At 39.4% G+C, this 21,624-nt stretch overlaps 1 protein-coding gene across 1 annotated transcript; it reads left to right on the top strand.

Moving 5' to 3' along the window:
• Positions 1 to 3,795: 3,795 nt before the first annotated feature.
• On the top strand, positions 3,796 to 9,945 carry LOC117433300 (keratin, type I cytoskeletal 50 kDa-like). Its single transcript, XM_034055436.3, has 7 exons — positions 3,796 to 4,321; positions 5,493 to 5,575; positions 6,013 to 6,169; positions 6,452 to 6,613; positions 6,898 to 7,023; positions 7,520 to 7,740; positions 8,422 to 9,945. The coding sequence occupies exons 1-7, from the start codon at positions 3,911 to 3,913 to the stop codon at positions 8,546 to 8,548; spliced, it is 1,287 nt and encodes a 428-aa protein (XP_033911327.2). The 5' UTR covers positions 3,796 to 3,910; the 3' UTR covers positions 8,549 to 9,945.
• The last annotated feature ends 11,679 nt before the right edge of the window (positions 9,946 to 21,624 follow it).

Below are 21,624 nucleotides of genomic sequence, written 5' to 3'. Positions count from 1 at the left end.
TACTGACGCATAATTACAATGTGGGTTAGGGTTCCATTGTTCAAAAAGATTTACACATTAAGTGCATGCAAGCATGATAGGAAGTACTGTAAATTTAAAATGGCAAACCATGATAAAGTATTGTAACGGCATAGTATATATAACCACGTGAAAACTGTAAATGTACCATAAACTTTTATTAACTTTTAAAAGGGCCGATACTACAATCAGACCTTTCACTGGAATCAATCATTAATTTGCATGTTTAAATAGTCAGACATTTTTTCGTAATAAAAAAAGGGTGTGATGAGGAGCAACATCCCGTCGACTAGAAAGAGCTGCAAAAAAGCTGCAGCGTTATCATAATTTACAAAAGATCAGAGAATCAACGCCATTGTTAAATTGCAGCTGTCAGGTTTTATTTAAAAGATAGACTTATTGCAACATTTGTCAAAAGGGCTATTGTTTGTTAAAATGGCCATGCTTTGCTAGTTGCTAGTTGCTAGATGCTAGATGCTAGTTGCTAGTTGCTAGTTGCTAGTTGCTAGTTGCTAGTTGCTACTGACAGCTGCAAAATGATGCCTTAGAGCACCCTGGTCCTGGAGTGCCACAATCCTGCAGGTTTTATAGGTATCTCTTAATTGTCAATTGCTAAATACCTGGAACACATGGTATTCTTAATTCTAAGCAATTAAGCCAATCATTTAATTTATAGAGGGGCTTGGGTAAAACTAAAACCAGGTCAGTGGCATTCTAGGACCAGGGTTGCCTACCTTAGAGGTTGACCTGGGTGCAGTTGCTGTGCTGTGCATCTCTGGATTAATCATTATGCAATAGAGTTGTAAATGTATGCTTATCTAACTGTGCTTCATGCATTAGTTGTGGAAAATTCCTTTTGGGTGTGGCACTTCTTTCACAAGAACAAAAGATTGTTTCTTTTCTGCAATTCACTGAAACTCACAAATAAAGCCATTGCAGAATTCGAATGGATCATTTAATGCTGAATAAGGCAATAATAATAATAATAATAATAATAATAATAATAATAATAATAATAATAATAATAATAATAATAATAATAATAATAATACAATTGCATACAGTTCCTTTGTATAGAGAGCAGCATAAGTTCAGCTGGCTTGTTTACTGAGCTGCATTTCTCTTGGATTTCACATATCAAGGTGAGCAGATGGCAGACACAGTAAGACATTGTATCATAGTGCATTCAAACACAGAGAAGAAATCCAACGCACAGGGCAAGCATAGCAGAAAAATGCATTTGTGAATTGAAATGAATTATGAATGACAACATACAGTCACGTTTTTGGCTTTTGACTGCTTCCTAAGCCCCAGTCTCACCTGAATCACGGAATCCAAACCAAGCTATTAAGCAACTGAAAAGCTCACCCATCTAGGTCCACAGTTTCCTCCATTCCAGCCATGTTCTGACATGGCCGGACTGGAGGGAACCAGAAATCAATTTGCATGCAGAGGCAGTGATTTTAGCTCCCTTATTTCTGCTAAATTAAAATCAAATAAAACAGCAATGTGACAGGGGGCAGCTCACCCCACCACATGGCCTTACAAACCAGGGTAAACTATGCTACATGCATGAGAAAAGCATGGGAAAACTGCAAAAATACACACAGATTCAGTGGTAAACTTTTCTAAGGGGTGTGAAGGCTGGCCAGATTGATTACTTTCTCAGTAAGGTTTGTCTTTGAATCTGAAAAGCATTTAAAGTTATGAGTAAAGGCTGAGTAATTATTTCTGTAATCTGTCCTTTCATCTCATTGGGAGCGGCGCAACATCTGCATGAGAACAGCTCAAGAGAAAGCTGATTGCAAGTTTATTCAGGTGCACAACCTTGAGGAAGCTGGCAGATGAAAGGCTCGTCAGTTGCAAAGATATGCTTTATGTTATAACTCGTTTAAACAGGGTAGACGTACTGAGAGACCATATATATATATATATATATATATATATATATATATATATATATATATATATATATATATATATATATATTCTCGCAAAAGTCTACCAGAAGCCATAATAGTAGTACAGTAACCTCTTCTGCGCTTGCTTCCTATTTTCCGTTTACTCCTTCCTATTCCTTGCACTTTTGAATCCCGCTGTAAACACCCATTCTGTCTTTCTCAGTATAAGCGCAGACAGGGTACAGACAATATGACAACGGACAGTCTCTGATTGCAGAAAATACTGTAGAGTAAGCCTAATTCCCTCTATTGGGCAATGAGACATAACTGGCCCATAATAAGTATTTCTTTACTGCGCTAAACAAGATCTAACAAGAATATGCAAGCAATTTCATCACCATGCCTCATGATATGCAACATAGTTTGTGGTTAAACAGTCATTTTACAGGCAGGTTAAAACTTGGGGGAGGAGGATGTACTTGTTACAAAAAAAGCGAACCAGTTTTATAATGGAAAAGTTCTCACGTACAAAATATTGACCTGCAATGTAATAGCCATGGCTGCCAATGCTGTGGACTGCTAATGTATCTACTAGATTACATCATAGATTACATCATAATTATCATCATATAAAGGTGCTGAAGAATACAAAATAATTACACATTTAAAAATAATGAATTGTACCAGAATTGCATATTGCTGGCGCTGTATACGAGGTACCCTGGCTTTAAAATCTAGCGCCATAGCGCCAAATTTGCACCCCTGCTTATCATTAAGGTTTTTTTTATTTAGTATTGTCAAATAATATTTTCACAGATGTTAATATTTAACCATTCAGTGATATCTAAGTAGTTTAACAGTACTTAACTTGGACCTACTACTGCCTCTATTGCATATGCAACATGGTTTCTTTTTGGTGGCAATAGTCCTATTTACTCCATAATGGTGTTTAATTGCAAGTGCCTTGCATTGTGAATTATAGTGTATTTCTATTGTGTTTTTAAATAGTAAGTTACATTTTTGCGCTGAGCAACAATTGCACTTGTAATTTACGGTAATAGGCAGTTTTACTATACCAATCCTCAGTTATTTTTTATACACTTTCCCTACAGTTGAACTTTGTTATTGCAATATACGATCTAGTACGTATTTGTATTGTTTTTTATTTGATTTTCTTTTCAAATGGCAATAAGCATTCTCCTAAAACATTCTGTTTAGCATGACTTTTACAATGCGTTGCCATACTTTTATATAGTATAGACTATACCATGCAGCCATGCATACCAGTAACACAAATGTGCATTGACTCGTATGTGTATTTAAATTTAAGAACATTATATTGTATGTTTTACCGGTGACGTTTAAAAAAAAAAAAAAAAAAAAACAACAAAAATGGGCTTTGCAGCACCGGTACTTGTCACTGTTTTCTTGGTCTTTTGTGAAGTGCGATTTTTGAACTCGTAGCATAAGGTATGGCAATTGTATCTTTCTTGTGTACTTTCAAAAAGAAAAGTAATGATAGTTGTTTTATGGCCATAGAGAAGGGATGTGTTGACGCCACAGCAGCCCATGCACTGAGTTTCTGGATAAGGGCAACTGCTAATAAATAAATAGATAAATAAATAAATAATAATAAAAGTTCTGAATTTTATTTTATTGTGCAGTTTGTTTGCCGAGAAAAGCCATGCCGGTCTTAATTGCAAGAAAAGATTTCACTCCAAGGCAAGGTTTGCTTTATGTGATAAGACTACAATGAATCCAGTCAAGGCTAGCCCTAGATAACCAGGCAAAGGTTTTAACTGTCACAGCTGCTGTTTTGCTTTGGGGGGCAGGATGGCTCAACCGCCAACCACTGAGCTTTTCTGGAGCAGCTGCATAAAAAGGCTGCAGAGAACCCTTAGACTCCACTTTCTAAAGCCTTCCATCGAGACTCCTAAACTGATCCTGCCTGCTTCAGTCATTCACGATTACATCCTTTTCCAGCCACAGTTATGTTAGCTCCAGCAGCAATGGGCTCCCAGCGTGTTTCCATCTCCAGCATGCCCAGGCTGAGCTCTGTGTGGATCCCAAGCATCTATGGCGGTGCCGGAGGCAGTGGAACCTGCATCTCCAGGTCCTTATCCTCTATGTCCATGGTCAGCACTGGCCTGGGCTCGGGGTTCGGCTCCAGCTCCGGGGGGAGCTTCCAGACGGCAGTCTTGGATGGAGGCGTCCATCTTGATAGCAAGCAGACCATGACAATCCTCAACGACCGCCTGGCCGTCTACCTGGAGAAGGTGCACAGCCTGGAGCAGGTCAACAGAGACCTGGAAGTGAAGATCCGGCTGTTCCTGGGGAAGCAGTCCCCAATCCACCGGGACGTGAGCAGCTACGAAGCCACCATCGCCGATCTGCAAGCCAAGGTACCGTAGACACAGCATGCTGCCACAGTTCCATTTAAATACAGTGGTGTGCAAATGTATTAGAACATCCCATTGCTTCTGTTGTTCTGATTTAGCAAATCAAGCAACTGGAAAATGGTCAAATTAGTGACTGTCTAATTTAATGTAAGAGGCCACACATGCAATTCATTTATAATAGTAAGAGAAATAGAACAGGCAGCCTGTTATTACGTACACACAAATCTACCCTGTCTTCTATGCACTGGACTTGCCTGACCTAAGTACCATGTTACTGGATGCTCAGTTGTTGCACTATCCTTGCACTATTGCACTACTATCATGTCATCATAGATAGAAATAGTCTTAATCATAAGTTGCTATCTCATATTGTACTCTAGTAGTATTTGCACTTACTGTAAACTACACTGTAATTAAATATTGTTTTTGCACAGTAACCTTGCATTGCCCTGTAACACCTTGTAAGATGCCTTGCATAAAGGCATCTGCCAAACAAACTAATACAATAAGCTCTGTCCTTCAGTTTGAGAGTTTCAGTATGGTTACAGAACACCAAGGTACTGGCCTGACATAATTATATTTCTTTTTTACAATGAACTATAATTTCTGCATTTTAGTGACATTTAACTCTTACAACGGAGCTAATTAAGTTAAGATAACTGGCCTGCTTTCTATGAGGATAAAAAAGGCTGTTAATAATAGCGGAAGTGATAAAATGCATATCGCTGTTCTTATATTATTATTTATTTCTTAGCAGATGGCCTTATCCAGGGCAACTTACAATTGTTATGAGAGATCACATTATACAGATATCACATTATTTTTTTTATATACAATTTAGCCATTTATACAGTTGGGTTTTTACTGGAGCAATCTAGTTAAAGTACCTTGCTCAAGGGTATAGCAGCAGTATCCCCCAACTGGGATTGAACCCACAACCCTCCGTCAAGAGTCTAGAGCCCTAACCACTACACCACACTGTTTGCATTTGCAACTGTAGTTTAACATCAGCAGGCCTATTAATCCAGTTACACTTGCCATTAGACACAAACACACTCACACTGCTGGCTTTCACTTAATCACCCCTTATTTTAATTGTTTTGGGTTTTTAAAAAAAAAAATACATGCCAGTGCTTTAACAAATAAATAACCATCATTGTTCTTTTCCTTTAAGATCCAGGCTGCTACTGTGGTGAACGCCAGTATCTACCTCAGCACTGACAACGCCAAACTGGCTGCTGACGATTTCAGAATCAAGTATGTTCAAAGTTATTTTAAAAGGCAACAAATGGTAACAGTTACAAAACTACACAGAATGCTGTTGTAAAAAATAAAAGTGCATGCAAGATTGTTAGGGTGAGGCTAAAAAACCTTAAAGAAAACAGCTGATTGCATCTTTCACATTAAATGAGTCATTCCCAAATCCTCCATACGATGACACACTTTGGCAAGTTTTGCAGATCAACCCTTTACACTTATACAGCACTAAAGCTTCAAACAGACAAACTGCCTCATCAAATGAATTGCTGGGCATGTGGTATATAGCATATAACTGAATACAAGCTGGTGACTATTTTTAATTACAGAGAAATGCAAATTCAAAGACACATTTTTGGAAATGACTGTCATTTCACAATAAGAACCCACTTCCCCTTTGGGTAACCTCTCTTATTCTTTCCCCTTTTGCCGTGCAGGTATGAGGCTGAGGTGGCAATGAGGCAGTCTGTCGAGGCTGACACCGCTGGACTGAAGAGGGTCCTGGACAAGTTGACTTTGACCAGATCCTCCCTGGAGATGGAGGTTGAGGGTCTGAAGGAGGAGCTGATCTACCTCAAGAAGAACCACGAGGAAGTGAGCAACACAGATCCAAGTTCGATCCACCTATTTGCGAGGGATTAGCCCATTTACACCAGTGTTAGCTAATTCTCTTCTCTTACAATTTGGTGTCCCAATCCAAAAACTATCAAATTAGGACAGACAGAGTTTGTGTGTGTGTGTGTGTGTGTGTGGGGAGGGATCAGCATGCATGCTTCTGAAAGTAACAGGTACAGGACATTTATTTTGGGAAATTTCAAGTGGCTTCTAATCTTACTAGGATTGGCGACCAATGTCCTTGCTTCATGTGTGTTTCAGGAGCTCATCGGTCTACGTTCCCATTTGAGTGGGCAAGTGAACGTTGAGGTGGACGCTGCCCCCCATCAGGACCTGGCAAAGATCATAGCTGAAATCAGAGAGCAGTACGAAGCCATGGTCACCAAGAACCAGAAAGATGTAGAGGCCTGGTACCAGACTAAGGTAAGGAACCAAAATAGCATTTTCCCATCCATTCCAGGAGTCTTCCAGTAGAGCCACAAAGACTTGTACTACAGGACATTCGGCTCACCATGGAAAGACATGTTGTCTTCTAATAAGCATTACTGCATTACTGTTATAGCACTGCAAAACGTTCAACACAATTGCACTTCATTGGATTTGAATTCTATTTTTGATTGGGTGAATCCATTTTGTTGTAGGCTTTAAAAAGATTCAATGCTTTTATTCTCCCTTTTAATGTTTTTTTTTTTTGCTTTCCTCTAAAGACCGAGACCCTGACCCAGGAGATAACCACCAATACAGCAATTCTTCAGACCAGCAAGACTCAACTGTCAGAGCTGAGACGCTCAGTCCAAGGCTTGGAGATTAAGCACCAGTCTCTGCTGAGCATAGTGAGTTCCAATGGAACCTGGAGACGTTTCAACAGGACAGATACACTGAGATGCACGTTTCATCTCTGTTTGTTAGATCCCAAAATACAGACTCATTTTAAATCAATTGACCACTTCTGGTGTGTTTCAAACAGCCCAGTGCTCTCCTGTCCATTCAAAGCCAATAAAGAGAAACCCTTAAATATTAATGCATTGCTGTGTATCTGTACTACACTCTCAAAGATCAGACAACACTAGCAATAGTACAGTGCTCTCCCTTTATAAGGTGGCCCTCTATGTTGCAGAATCAGTTAATGTCATTACAGTAGCACGTTCATACTTGTTATAAGACACAAATAGCATGATCTTGTCACAAGGGCCCCTGACTATAGAATTAAAAAGGATACTGCACTGTGCCCCCTAATAATCTCTAGCGGAGAACAAATTACCAACTTCCTATGGAATATCTATTTTATTTATACTCTAAAACCTGGTTCCTTCCACCTCTGTCTTCCAGATACCGTGTCTGGAAGTGTCCCTGGCAGACACCAAGGCTCGCTACAGTGCTCAGCTGCTCAGTTTGCAGTCCATGGTCAGCAGCCTGGAGGAGCAGCTAACGCAGATGAGGTCAAACACGAAGCGCCAGTCCCAGGAATACAAGATGCTGCTGGACATCAAGACCCGTCTGGAGATTGAGATTGCAGAGTATAAGCGCCTGCTAGATGGAGAGGAGGGCTGGTAAGAGCGATACCCCTTTTTATTATTGACTTAGAGGGTGTAACGGTTCACTGTGTGTACTCACGTGCCCTCTCTTCCCTCCCCACATGGACTTCTTTAATGAATGGGCACTCAGTTAGTCCAGTGGATATTACTGCTTTGTTGGTTTCTGCCAGTGCCAGAGTCTAGTCAAAAGGGGAAGGGAAAGTTTGTTTCTTTGGTCCCTGAATGAACTATAATCATGCTTTACAGTCCTTCATTGAATGATCCTGTGATTTTATTATGCATCATATTCCACCAGGACAATCACATATATCCTCACATATATCATATTGCGACCTGCATATTGTGATACGTTTTATATCATAACATGTATTATTACACTGACATATCTGAGCTAATATGTTGAAGCTGACACCCTGGGATCCTTCAAGAAGCTGCTTGATGAGATTCTGGGATCAATAAGCTACTAACAACCAAACGAGCAAGATGGGCTGAATGTCCTCCTCTCGTTTGTAAACTTTCTTAAGTTCTAATATTTCCTAAGCGGACCACACTGGGCCTCTGCGGCGCTCTAACACCCAAAACACTGACCATCCTTAAACTGAACAATTGCTAGATCATGCAGCCAAAAGATTTGTTGTTTTGGCTTCCAAGTGGATTGTTAGCAACATGAATGATTTGTTTTGGGTTCTTTTGCAGTAACACCAGCAGCACCCAGGCCTGCTTTGGGTCAACGACCACGAGGAAAGTGGTCACCACCACAGAGAAGACGGTCAATGGGAAGGTTGTGAGCTCCTCATCCCAGGAGTTGCAGGTGAAACTCTGAGAGACGCCCGAGAAATAAAGACAAGAGCCAATGATACTCAAGAGACCTCCTTTAAAAAAAGATTCAAAGATCAATAAAATAAGTTTGGGCGTTGCAAAACTATTTAGTGTGCGATTTATTTTTTTATTTTTTTTATTAACATTATCAAAATCATATTTTATCTCTCTGAAAAAAAAGAGATCCAGTAACGTGGTGCTGAGGTCTGGCAAGTCAAATTGCATAATTTAGAATTGTATACTGTCTGTCCTCGTAAAGCGCTGGACAGATAGGCGCGGCGCGGCATGGTCCCGGTTGTATCGCTTTCATTGCTTAAATATAGTGTTGGCCAGATCAGCGCGGGACGATACCGCTAGTCTCGCGGTGACAATCAACGCTCCCGCTCAAATCGAATCCAGAGCTGTTTTTTTTCTGGCTGCAGCACGCTACTGTCCGTTGATTAATCAATCAATCACATCCAAGTACTGACAACACGTGCTTGCCAGGAAAAATCATGAACCCATGCCCCCAGAAGTGTTTGATCCCACGCATATTTCATACAAGGACAGGCAGGTCAGTATTTTATACATCCTCCCTGATAAGCATCCTTCAGTGCAGCCAATTTGTACTGTTATCACATTTTTATTTTTTTAATGGTTTTATATCTGTAGTTCACTACTATTTTTATTACATAACTGGCTATAAAATGATATAGTTTATAACACTTTAGTAGTAGTCTACTTGCTGTCACCAAATGCATTGTATGTTATCTCTCATTTCATACACCTGCATATAGAGGACAGGAAAAAAACTAAACAAACCAGTGTTTTTATGTTGTAGATAATAATATGGGGCTTTACAGCTATGGCCAAAAGTTTTGCATCACACCGTGTAGAATTAAGAATGTTAAGTTAACATGTTGAATTTCATATGGCTTTGTAGCTCTCCCAAAATTGAAAAATGTGACATTTTGAAATCTAACATGAAATACTGTACTACTGTTGGTAGACTTTTGCGATACCATTTTGTAGTGTCTTTAATTTCATGATGTTAAATAAAATATATAAATTATATATATATTTTTAAAAAAAAATTATGTCTGCATCCTAGGTGATGCAAAATGTTTGACCATATATGTCAATTATATTTCATAGCCTACGATGTGGTACTGACAACTACTGTACCATTCAATTTGTCTACAATATTGTAAAGTCAGTCGTGTAGTGCATACCGCGCATGTATACCGGGGGGCGGACTAGCGGTGTCGTACCGTGAAAATGCCCGGCGGTGCCGCGCCACGCCTGTCTTAAGCCCGGGACAGACAGCAGCGGAATGTAACTTAATTCCTAAACAGCAAAGCCTTGCAAATAAGCGAAAGGTATGAAGAATGGCTCTGGGCGTTTCCCCTCCCAGCTACAGAATATCAGACAATGTATTAAATGACTGATGGATTGATTAAGCACTATGTTTGAATAAATGAATTAAACTCCAGTGAAGTCGATCAAAGAATAGAGTTTATTGCATATTATTTTCTATATTTATCTCTCCCTCCTAAAACAACCCTCTCATACATTCACCTCTGTACACTGTATTATTTTCTATTGGTCATTATTACTTTTAAGTTTTGAAATGGCACACATCTTTACATTTTGTGTTATTAGTCTTTTATTATTATTATTTGCTTATTTAGCAGACGCCTTTATCCAAGGCGACTTACAGAGGCTAGGGGGTGTGAACTATGCATCAGCTGCAGAGTCACTTACAATTACGTCTCACCCGAAAGACGGAGCACAAGGAGGTTAAGTGACTTGCTCAGGGTCACACAATGAGTCAGTGGCTGAGCCGGGATTTGAACTGGGGACCTCCTGGTTACAAGCCCTTTTCTTTAACCACTGGACCACACAGCCTCTTGTTGGACCACACATAGTCTTGTTCTAAAGACACCAGATTACTTGATTACAAGCCACTTCTTCCAGTATGGATCAGCTTGATTAGATTTTAATCACAAATATATTTTTACCTACACATTTTAAACAGTCTACTGCTTTAGGAGTAGTGGTTAGGGCTCTGGACTCTTGATCGGAGGGTCGTGGGTTCAATCCCAGGTGGGGGACACTGCTGCTGTATCCTTGAGCAAGGCACTTTACCTAGATTGCTCCAGTAAAAACCCAACTGTATAAATGGGTAATTGTATGTAAAAAAATAATGTAATTGCTTTTTGTACACTGCAGCTATACCTCCTTTTGTTAAGGACAGCTCAAGAGTTTACTGATGAGACAGTGATGAGTTTTAATCTGGATTTAATTATATTTCTTCATTATATATGTAAAAAAATTCAGATCAGAAAGGAACTCCTAACACACTGACGTTTCTCTTTGTGAAGTTCATGAATTATACACATTTTAAAACTGTGCACTAAAAAAAGGAGGACCGTTACAATAGAAAGCAAATTCATTTCAATTATCACAGTACAAGTAATAATACAATTAAGAGCAAGATAAATACAATGACTTTGGTTCAAGCAAGTACAAGTGTGACAAAATGCAATTCAATGATACAGCAGATAAGTGTCAGTGATAGTTACATCAGGATATGATTAAATACAAAATACTACAGATTAAACACTTGGCAGATTACAGTACTCTGACGTACAGGATTAAATGCAGTAAAATAGGGGGCAGATAAGAGCAAGTAAAGCGCATTTAAGGAAGGGTGATAAGTGTCCCAGGCGAAGAACAGAGGAGTTCTACAGGTGCTTTCTGAAGAGGTGAGTCTTGAGGAGGCGCCGGAATGTGGTCAGAGACTGGGCAGTCCTGACATCTGTAGGAAGGTCATTCCACCACTGCGGGGCGAGGGTGAAAAAGGAGCGGGCTCTGGAGGCAGGGGAGCGTAGAGGCAGTAGAGCCAGTCTTCTAGTGCAGGAGGAGCGGAGAGATTGAGTGGGGGTGTAGGGAGAGATGAGGGTCTGGAGATAGCTGGGTGCAGTCTAGTCAAGGCATCTTTAGGCTAGTACAAGAGTCTTGAACTGGATGCAAGCGGTGATCGGGAGCCAGTGGAGTTGCGTGGGAGAAGCGAGGCAGAGAGAATACCAGGTGGGCAGCGGAGTTCTGGATGAGCTGGAGCGGACGGGTGGCGGACGCAGGGAGGAGGAGGGAAAGAAAAGGAGGTCAGATTTAGAGAGGTTGAGTTTGAGATGATGCGAGTGCATCCAGGAGGAGATAGCAGACAGACAGGTAGAGATACGGGAGGGGATGGTGGAGTCAGAGGTGGGGTAGGAGAGGAAAATCTGAGCATCATCAGCATAGAAATGGTATGAGAAACCATAGGATGCGATGAGGGGGCCCAGGGAGCGGGTGTAGAGAGAGAACAGGAGAGGACCCAAGACTGACCCTTGGGGGACTCCTGTTGAGAGAGGGCGAGGTGTGGAGGTTGCTCCACGCCAGGTTACCTGGTAAGTGCCGTTGGAGAGGTAGGAGGAGAACCAGGCCAGAGCAGTTCCAGAGATTCCCAGGTCAGCAAGAGAGGATAGTAGGATAGTAGTAGTAGAGATCGACAGTGTCAAAGGCAGCAGAGAGGTCGAGGAGAATTAGGACAGAGGAGAGAGCGGCAGCTCGGGCAGACTTTAGTGAGTTGGTGACAGACAGGAGGGCGGTTTCAGTGGAGTGAGCAGAGCGGAAGCCAGATTGGTGAGGGTCGAGCAGAGAGTGGTTGGACAGGAAAGCAGAGAGCTGGCAGTGTACAGTCCGCTCGAGGGTTTTGGAGAGGAAGGGTAGGAGGGAGACGGGACGGTAGCTCTGGAGGGAGGTGGGGTCGAGGGTAGGTTTTTTGAGGAGGGGAGCGATAGAGGCTTTTTTGAAGGCGGAGGGAACTAATGTACATTTCTCCCCTTTTTATGTTCTAAATAAACCTATATGCAACCTCCATAGCTGAGTATAAACAGGAGTCTCTAGTGATATCAAATGCACAAAAAAACAAAAATAACATTTCTGAGAAATGTTATCACATTACAGCTAAGACCAGTTATACAATATTATTATTTATTTCTTAGCAGACACCCTTATCCAGGGTGACTTACAATTGTTACAAGACATCACATTATATTTTACATACAATTACCCATTTATACAGTTGGGGTTTTTACTGGAGCAATCTAGGCAAAGTACCTTGCTCAAGGATACAGCAGCAGTGTCCCCCACCTGGGATTGAACCCACGACCCTCCGGTCAAGCGTCCAGAGCCCAAACCAGTATTCCACACTGCTGCCGCACAATACAAATCAGTATTAAGTATGTAAATTATAGTTTCAGTTATGGAGGATATTTTATATTTTATGTAGGTGATGGTCCAGTGGTTAAATGGCTTGTAACCAGGAGGTCCCCGGTTCAAATCCCACCTCAGCCACTGATTCATTGTGTGACCCTGAGCAAGTCACTTAACCTCCTTGTGCTCCGTCTTTCGGGTGAGACCTAATTGTAAGTGACTCTGCAGCTGATGCATAGTTCACACACCCTAGTCTCTGTAAGTCGCCTTGGATAAAGGCGTCTGCTAAATAAACAAATAATAATAATAATAAATGCCAAAATTATATATATATATATATATATATATATATATATATATATATATATATATATATATATATATATATATATATATATATATATGTAGGTGGATTGGGGTTTGGCGACTTATAAAAAACAGCATTGTGCAAAATTGGATTGCAGTTCAGTGAGCTACCACTAGAGGGCGCAGCAGGAGCATTCACGTATATATTTTTTAGGTTGGACTTAGGCGATGTTAACCAAGCCTTTAATAACAATACTCAAAACAAACATGATACGGACCATGGCATGAATTTGGGTTGTTTGTGATGTGTTGTGGCATACAGCAGGCAAAACTGGAACTGCGATTTATTTTAAAAATTGTAGAGAAATTTGTGGTAGAACAGCTGACAGCCCACCTAGACACTGGTTGTTCTTTACATCCAATGCAGTTTGGATTTAGAGCAAAGCACTCCACAGAAACAGCAAATTGATATTATTTTTTAGAATGGATAAAGGTGGAGTTGTTGGAGCTGTATTTCTGGACTTGAAAGGTTTTGACACGGTTAATCATAATATCTTGCTCTCTACGTTATCTAGATTTAAATTGATCTAACAAGGCCTCGAAATGGATGGAGTCTTATTTGCTGCTAAAATGAACTGTTATGGAAGAGTCAAAGTGGCTTGATTACTCGTGCTTAAGTTTAAATGTGAGAAACCGTGGGAATGTGTTTCTCTATAAAAGCGAAATGCAATACCGAATCAGTTTGATATTTTTGTAAAAGGGGAAAAAATTAGTATAGTTTCAGAATTCAAACATTTAGGTGTCGTAATGGACTCGCAACTTTCTTTAAAAGAAATATAAAAAAAAAAGGTTAAAACTGAAATTCAATTTGGCAAACTTTAGGTTTATTAGACAAAACTGTTACTGCTGCTAAGTTGTATTTATATTCTATGATTTTTATCTCATTTGTCCTGTTATGTAACTGTCTGGTCTACAATAGCCTTTATCTATTCAGTGCTGTTTTTTTTTTATTTATTATTATTTAAAAATTGTTTATAAAACTTTTAGGGGCTAATAAACCTATATTCATTTTTAAATAATGTGTCTATATCTTTATTTCTAAAAACTGGCAATCTGTTTTATAAGCACAGTTAGACACTCCAGGGTGTTTGTTGTTCTAGAATAACCGCACTGCCAGGAGTTACAGCCTCGTGCCTCACTACACCCTTGGGCGTGCGGTTATTCTAGAACTATTAAAAAAATAATTCACGCAATAAAAACCATATCATGTCAGACTTACTCCATGTAAATTTGAACTTGTTTGGTGACTCCAGTTCGGCAACTGACAGTAATAATTAAAAAAAAGAAAGTCTAGAAAAAAATGAAACGGTGAGTACTACAAGACAGCTCTCTCTCAGTACTGTTGAAATTAATACCAATTAAGCCAATAAAGAAAAGCGGACTACTAAAAAAGTAACCGCTTGGGCTGTGTCAGTTTTTAATGATTGGTCAGCACAAACAAATATGGACTGGAAAACTGCATCTAAGACTGAAAAAACTGTAAACCTAATTTCAAATACCCACTTTAAAAGCAAGTGGCTTAAAGAAATGATCGTCATTTTAATGTAAAGATGCACACTTCTGTAGCTCGTTGCGTGCAAAATAAACAATGGTGGCTGAATATGCCAAGTCACCAGCATCATAGTTGAGAGCCACAATCCTGCAGTTTTTATATTTATCGTACAGGAAGAAAAGGTAATTGTGACGAATTAGCTTAATTATGAATGCACTGCAACACATATATTATGTGAAAAAAAACTTCACTTTGTTTCTCTCTGACCTGATGTACGGTACTTGTTTTATTATTGCGTTCTGTCTTCTTTCTCCGTATCTCCTGAAACACACATCTGTTTTGTTTCTCTGCCTTTACTACCTTTCAGTCCCACCTGTCCATTGATTGAAATACTGAAATTATGTAAAAACTGTCATATGCATCATTAACAAATAGGTTTGTCATATAAATACTGAAATTGTTCATGGCCAATGTGAGGAAATAGCCGCTTTTATGCTGTTTTGATGTCTAAAGTATATTTTGTTCAAAACGGAAGTTCAGTTAAACCATGGCGAAGAATACATGAATAGAGTAAGTAATCACACAGACAATTCAATAAAACACAGAGGAATGCGCATATCTCAGAATAATGCAACATTTGGCATGATAAGGGGAGATGAAGGGAGGGTTCAGTTCTGAGAGACTGTTTTGTGTAAGCATTATGAAGGTTTGTTCACCACTGCTAGACCCCGTTAGAAATTGGACTTTTCCTGCATTTAAGCGTTTTCCTGTTAATGCAAGTGTATATCTGTACACTTTTTAAAAGCCCACAAGACTACTGAAACACAGACATCAACTAGTCCTCATCAGTTTTAATTTGCCTCTAATGGACGAGCATTATTCTCTAACCTTGTTAAATACTTCTTGAATGTCATTCATTACCTGTGCTTCAAAACACAGCAATTAATCTTCAACCCAGAACATATATTTACTGTAGGTACTAATTTGAAGAATATTTTAGTAAGTGTATACCTTTAGTTCCAAAAAAAAGAAACTCTCTCCACAGGCTACAGTAAAAGGGTGTTGCCCAGTTCAAACCAGAGGTAAACTTAAAACTAAGCCAAACTTTTAAACATGCCAAGGGAGGAAATGGATCATGTATTTAAAAGGATTACATAGTTAGTCATAACCCAGACTCCCTTAGGTGAACCTCTCTGCTTTCTCCACCCAATGATTCACTATGCTGGCCTGTACATGCTTTAACAGTGCTTTCATTGTTCTTTTTAAAAAATATATATAATTGCATTACATTTTTAAATCTCATGCATGCAATCTTATAATACAACCATAGTCTCAAATATATAAAAGTTAACATTCATGCATGTAGAAATCTAAACCCACAATACCTCCAGTGATAATTACTACATACCAGGGATAGTCTGATAATAAATGTTACAACATTGTTTAAAAGTCCCTGTAGTAAGCCTGACAGCGATGCACATCATAGATCTATTTTTGTAATTCATTTAAAAAATGGGGCCCCTCTTTAAGGAAGTTATTTAATGTTTCTTTAACTGTCTGGTGGAGCTTCTGCAGCTCACCTTTTGACAAAAGAAATGTGCGCAGTTGAAAAAAAGGCACTTATACAGGGACGGCCTTAGGCCTACGCAGTCTATGCGGCCGCATAGGGCACCACGCCTCAAAGGGAACCGCATATTGCTTCCCTTGGTCTTGAATTTGGATGCTCGCTCGTGCATTAGGCTACTGTCACTTGGAGGAATTATCCCTTGTATTTCTTGTGTGTGTGTGTGTATAAGTAGGGCTGTATTTTATATATAAAATGACTTTTCACAGCATTTGGCGGTTTAAAAATATCAACTTAACACCAACTGTGATCAACACTTTCAGTTCTGGTGACAGACAGACAGGCATACTCTCAGTGTGCAGAGCCTTTATTATTATTATTATTATTATTATTATTATTATTATTATTATCGATTTCTTAGCAGACGCCCTTACCCAGGGCGACTTACAGTCGTAAACAAAAAACACATTTCAAGAATCACAGTACAAGTATTAATACAATTAAGAGCAAGATAAAATACAATGACTTCGGTTCTAGCAAGTACAAGTATGACAAAATACGATTCAATAACAGAGCAGATAACAGTGTCAGTGATAGTTACAGCAGGATATAATTAAATACAAAACACTACAGATTAAATAACACTTGTGACAGATTACAGTACTCTAAAGTACAGGATTAAATGCAGTAAAATAGGGAGCAGATAAGAGCAAGTAAAGCGCATTAAGGAAGAGTGATAAAGTCTGATAAAGTCTTAAGAAACTAAAAAATGATTGTAAATCATTATGTTTTAAAGAGACAACTAAGAGTAGTTAAACTTAAGTAATGGTCACACACACACGTCGAGACTTTCAGCTTCTTTAGCCCAGTTGGTTCTGGTTTTGCAGCAGCCCTGAGGTGAATAAAATGGGTCGTTTTTATACCTGACGCCCCTACCTGCTGATCCGATTCCACACCTGGTAATCACACACAGCAAGCAGGTAGGCTCTCCCAGGAGCTTCAGGTACTTCATTCATTCATTACTACATTCATTCATTACATAATAGACATTTACACACACAAAGAAACCCTCTTCATGCACAAGGGTCCTGCCTGCCACAGTGCTGTATACACACTTGCATGAGCTTCCGGTAATTTACACAGCGGCAAAATGCATAGGTTGACCATTAACTGAACTTTATGCAAATACAACCCATATATATATATTTAAATAGGCGTGCAAATTTAATTTGTCCTACATTTTACAAGCAATTGAATAAACTTTACAAAGCAGTACTTTGCAAAATATAGAAGTGCTTGGTACAGTATGTAATGCAGACCAAGAAACTACTGGAGCAAAACGCAGTATAAGGCAGATTGAGCAACAAGCAGCTGTTGGAGACCACACCCAAGAAATCTGTAGTGCAAGAAATCAGGGCTGTTCATTTAGCAAAAGTTGGAAACAAGGTGGGTGGCACGGTGACGCAGTGGTTAGCGCTGCTGCCTCACAGCGCCAGGGTCCTGGGTTCGAATCCGGCCTAGGATACTGTCTGTGTGGAGTTTGCATGTTCTCCCTGTGTTCGTGTGGGTTTTCTCCAGGTACTCCGGATTCCTCCCACAGTCCAAAGACATGCTGTCCAGGTTGATTAGTCACTCTAAATTGCCCTGTGTGTGTGGTGCCCTGTGATGGACCAGCGTCCCGTCCAGGGTGTAGTCTCGCCTTGTGTCCTGTGTCTGCCGGGTTAGGCTCTGGCTCACTGCAACCTTGTAAAGGAGTAAGCAGTTAATGATAATTGATGGATGGAAACAAGGTGTGGTCCAGACCCTATCTATTCAATATCCAGGCATCCGTTTAATGTTAGGGAATCATGGCATATCCATCTGCTGCCAAACAGCAATAAATAATGTAAAAAAACACAGCCTCCCTTAGTTGGATTCTACATATTTCTTTAAGACAAAAAGACACTAGAGAGGATTGGAAGCACCGTCACAAATGTTGATGCATTTTTCAATTTTTTTTTTTTGGTGGGGGGCAAAGAACACAATTTCATAGTACCGTACCAATACCATATCAATTTCATTTCTATAGCGTATTTCATGTGCAGTCATCTCAGGGCGCTTTACGAAAAAAAAAACTAAAACAAATGGCAAGCCAAAAGAGCTTAGATTTATATACTGCCGAGAGGCTGAGGATTTAGGATAACATTTAGTGCTAAAGCGAAGGAGCCCTCACAGGTTTTATATTGCGTTCTTGTAATAGCGTCAGGAACGAGACTCAGAGACTGGAAAGCTGCAGTTATAGCATTGTTTGTGCATATGTATTAATTAACACACACAAAACAGAACACACAGGGCATGTGGGCCAAAATAAAGGTATGAAGCAAAAAACCAAAAAAACCCACAACAAGACATATATACAAAACTTACAGCAATCAGCTGGGCATTCGCCTTCACTAACATCTATCCTCCATAACACCATCAAAAACAAAGGATTTGTCCTTCCTTTATATACATGTGGCCATTCGCCAATTAGCACTCAATTATCTAATTGGGAATTAACACACCAGGAATAGATTTAACCCCATCCCTGCCAAACTTACATTTACACACCTATTCGGCCCTGCCACACCACCATTTCCTGATCTCAAAGTACAAGCCGGTTTGTAGGGAATAAATAGTTTGCTCAAATAGGCAGGGCCAGAACCATGAATTAATTATTATTAATTAGTCATTTAGCAGACGCTTGTATACAAAGTGACCTGCAGAGACTAGGGGGTCTGCTGCAGTCACTTACAATAGAACCTCAGTTTTAGGTCTCATCTGAGGGACAGAGCACAAGGAGGTTAAGTGACTTGCTTAAGGTCAGACACAGTGAGTCAGTAGTTGAGCTGGCATTGAACTAGAAACCTCCTGGTAACAAGCCCCTTTCTTTAACCACTGGACCACCAAGCCAGTAAGTGAGTAGGTGAATCCCTTTTTAAATGAGGAGCAGCGTTTTTAATTACCTTAAAACTGGAGAAAAATATCAAATAGACTCAGTAAGTATTCTTGCTGCAGCATTTAGCTGCAACTTGTTTAACGAGGCATCGGATACCAGCAAACCAGAAATGACAATAATCAAACCTTGATGAAAAATTATAGGAGTGGTCCAGTGGTTAAAGAAAAGGGCTTGTAACCAGGAGTTCCCCAGTTCAAACCCGGCTCAGTCACTGTCTCACTGTGTGACCTTGAGCAAGTCACTTAACCTCCTTGTGCTCTGTCTTTCGGGTGAGACGTTGTTGTAAGTGAATCTGCAGCTGATGCATAGTTCACACGCCCTAGTAAGTCGCTTTGGATAAAGGAGTCTGCTAAATAAACAAACAAATAAGAAAAAACAAATGCACTTACAAATCCATAAATCATATTAGTGGGTTTGGTTTTATTTAGATGAATTTTTTTCTCCTCTAAAAAAAAAAATTAAATAAGGTAAAGAGCTTTAAATATAGTAGGCCCCTTTTATGACCTCGATATGAAAACACTGTCCCAATTTAGATCCGGCCTCATTAACTGAAGATCAACAGAACAGACCCGCCCTCCGTCCTGTACAGACAGATTTATTCAAACAGGAATTTGTAAAACTGTAAAACTAAGCCTTCAGGATTAGGGTTACCAGACGTCCCAGGAAAACTGGGATTGTACCAGTTGTCAACCTTCATTTTTTTTGTCCCAGTCAGAAACAGTCAAATGGTTAAATCATCCCTGTTTTTGCAATTTTGTATTCACAAAACCGTACCAGTGCGTTCAGCGTGTCGACAGCAAGATAATTTATTATACAAAAATAAAATAAAATAAAATAAAATAAAATAAAATAAAATAAAAACTTGTGTATAACTTTTAATAATTCTGAGTATGTGTTTAATAATTAATATTCGATTTATTCCTGGACAATGGCTAGTTTTTTTTTTTTTTTATCTTGGAAGTGCCACCAGTCAAGTTAGCATTTTGAATGAGTTCATATTGTGGGTTTAATGAACACTGCAATTTTAATGACTGATTTAATACACAGTCATTTAGTGTCGACTTATCCAAGGTGTCGAGTTCGCCACAGGTGCACATGAGCCACGGCATTAACATGCATATAAGTAACAGAACTCACACCTTTACAGTATTACAGTATTTACAAGTTTAATGTCCTTATGAAAAATTGAAAGAACTGCAGAGAATGAATCAATTACAGTACAGTACAAACTCGGCGCGATGTCCTTACTCTTTAGTGAACATGTAATGCAGATTCGGATGCACAGGTGGGTTTCAGTTCACATGAACTTTATTCCCTGGTTTATTAGTTAACATTAATAATGTGTATTACTATTCTCCTGCACGAATCTACCACTCTGCCATCTCTCCACACACTGTCTGTCTAATCCTTCCGGTTCCTGACCTTACTTAATTTGTGCGACCAGTCATTACGTTGTATTACATAAACGGGCAGCAGTATATTTCTGGACACTGTATACTTGGTACAACTCATATAGTTCGATTGAAATAAGAATTCATAAAATAACTACGGCATTATTTTTACAAAAACAGTACATTTAGGTATTGGAGCTTCAGGGATGGCACAGCACATGTTGATGCCTCTCGCAAAGGCGTGACCCAGCACCTGAGGCAGATACAATGTGGACCATCCTCTACCTGACAAAAGAAGCCATTCATTAAGAGTATTACACATTGTTCAGCATTACTTAATAGCTTTGTAATGGGAACTGTCCTCTGATTTTCAGCCCCAGCGGTTTCTATGGCAACACAGAACAACAAATACCTAACAACACAGAATCGGACAGGTAAATACTGCTGTGAAACAGATATGGGTAGGCAGTATTGTTTTAGAGTGGTTTGGCTTATGATACAGATTCTAAATTGTTACCCAACATTTCAGATATATAATCCAGTAAGAAAAAAATATATATGCACCAACGGTTCAACACTTTACAACAAATGAACACCACGTGAATGACCTACAATTTGTAGTTTTAGAAGAAATACAATTAGATAATGTACAATACAGAAGAATAAAGGAAAATGAACGGATAGACTAGGATGCCTGAAGGGTTCAATAGAAAGGAATAGTAGATCGTTACATCATTAACTATGCAGTAAATGACATCACAAGCACATTAAGAGATTTAAATAGAAATAAGTGAGTGTAGTTATCATGGCATCAAAATCCTACCAGTAAGTAGGTAAGTAGTAAATCACATCACAAACTATATATATAGCATCTAGCAGTCACTGCCAGTAGAGTGCTACAAATTGACATAATAACCACGATGCTGGGACACTGATGGTCTGAAGCATTTAGTATTGTGAATGTGGCCCAGCACTTTTATTTAAAATAAACAGTATTGTAGCGATATAGGTTAACGCAGGCAGGTGCATCGCACAGGACGAGACAATCCAC

This window comes from Acipenser ruthenus, chromosome 33 (genome assembly GCF_902713425.1).
Source record: "Acipenser ruthenus chromosome 33, fAciRut3.2 maternal haplotype, whole genome shotgun sequence".
Classification (NCBI taxonomy): Eukaryota; Metazoa; Chordata; class Actinopteri; order Acipenseriformes; family Acipenseridae; genus Acipenser; species Acipenser ruthenus.
This window is presented reverse-complemented; position numbering and strand designations above follow the sequence as displayed.

Excerpts from the sequence above, each read along its gene's own strand:
- LOC117433300 (XM_034055436.3), top strand. The coding sequence starts at position 3,911 with ATGTTAGCTCCAGCAGCAATGGGCTCCCAGCGTGTTTCCATCTCCAGC. Across the intron at positions 6,170-6,451 it reads TCAAGAAGAACCACGAGGAA|GAGCTCATCGGTCTACGTTC; the intron begins GTGAGCAACACA and ends TGTGTGTTTCAG. Across the intron at positions 6,614-6,897 it reads AGGCCTGGTACCAGACTAAG|ACCGAGACCCTGACCCAGGA; the intron begins GTAAGGAACCAA and ends TTTCCTCTAAAG.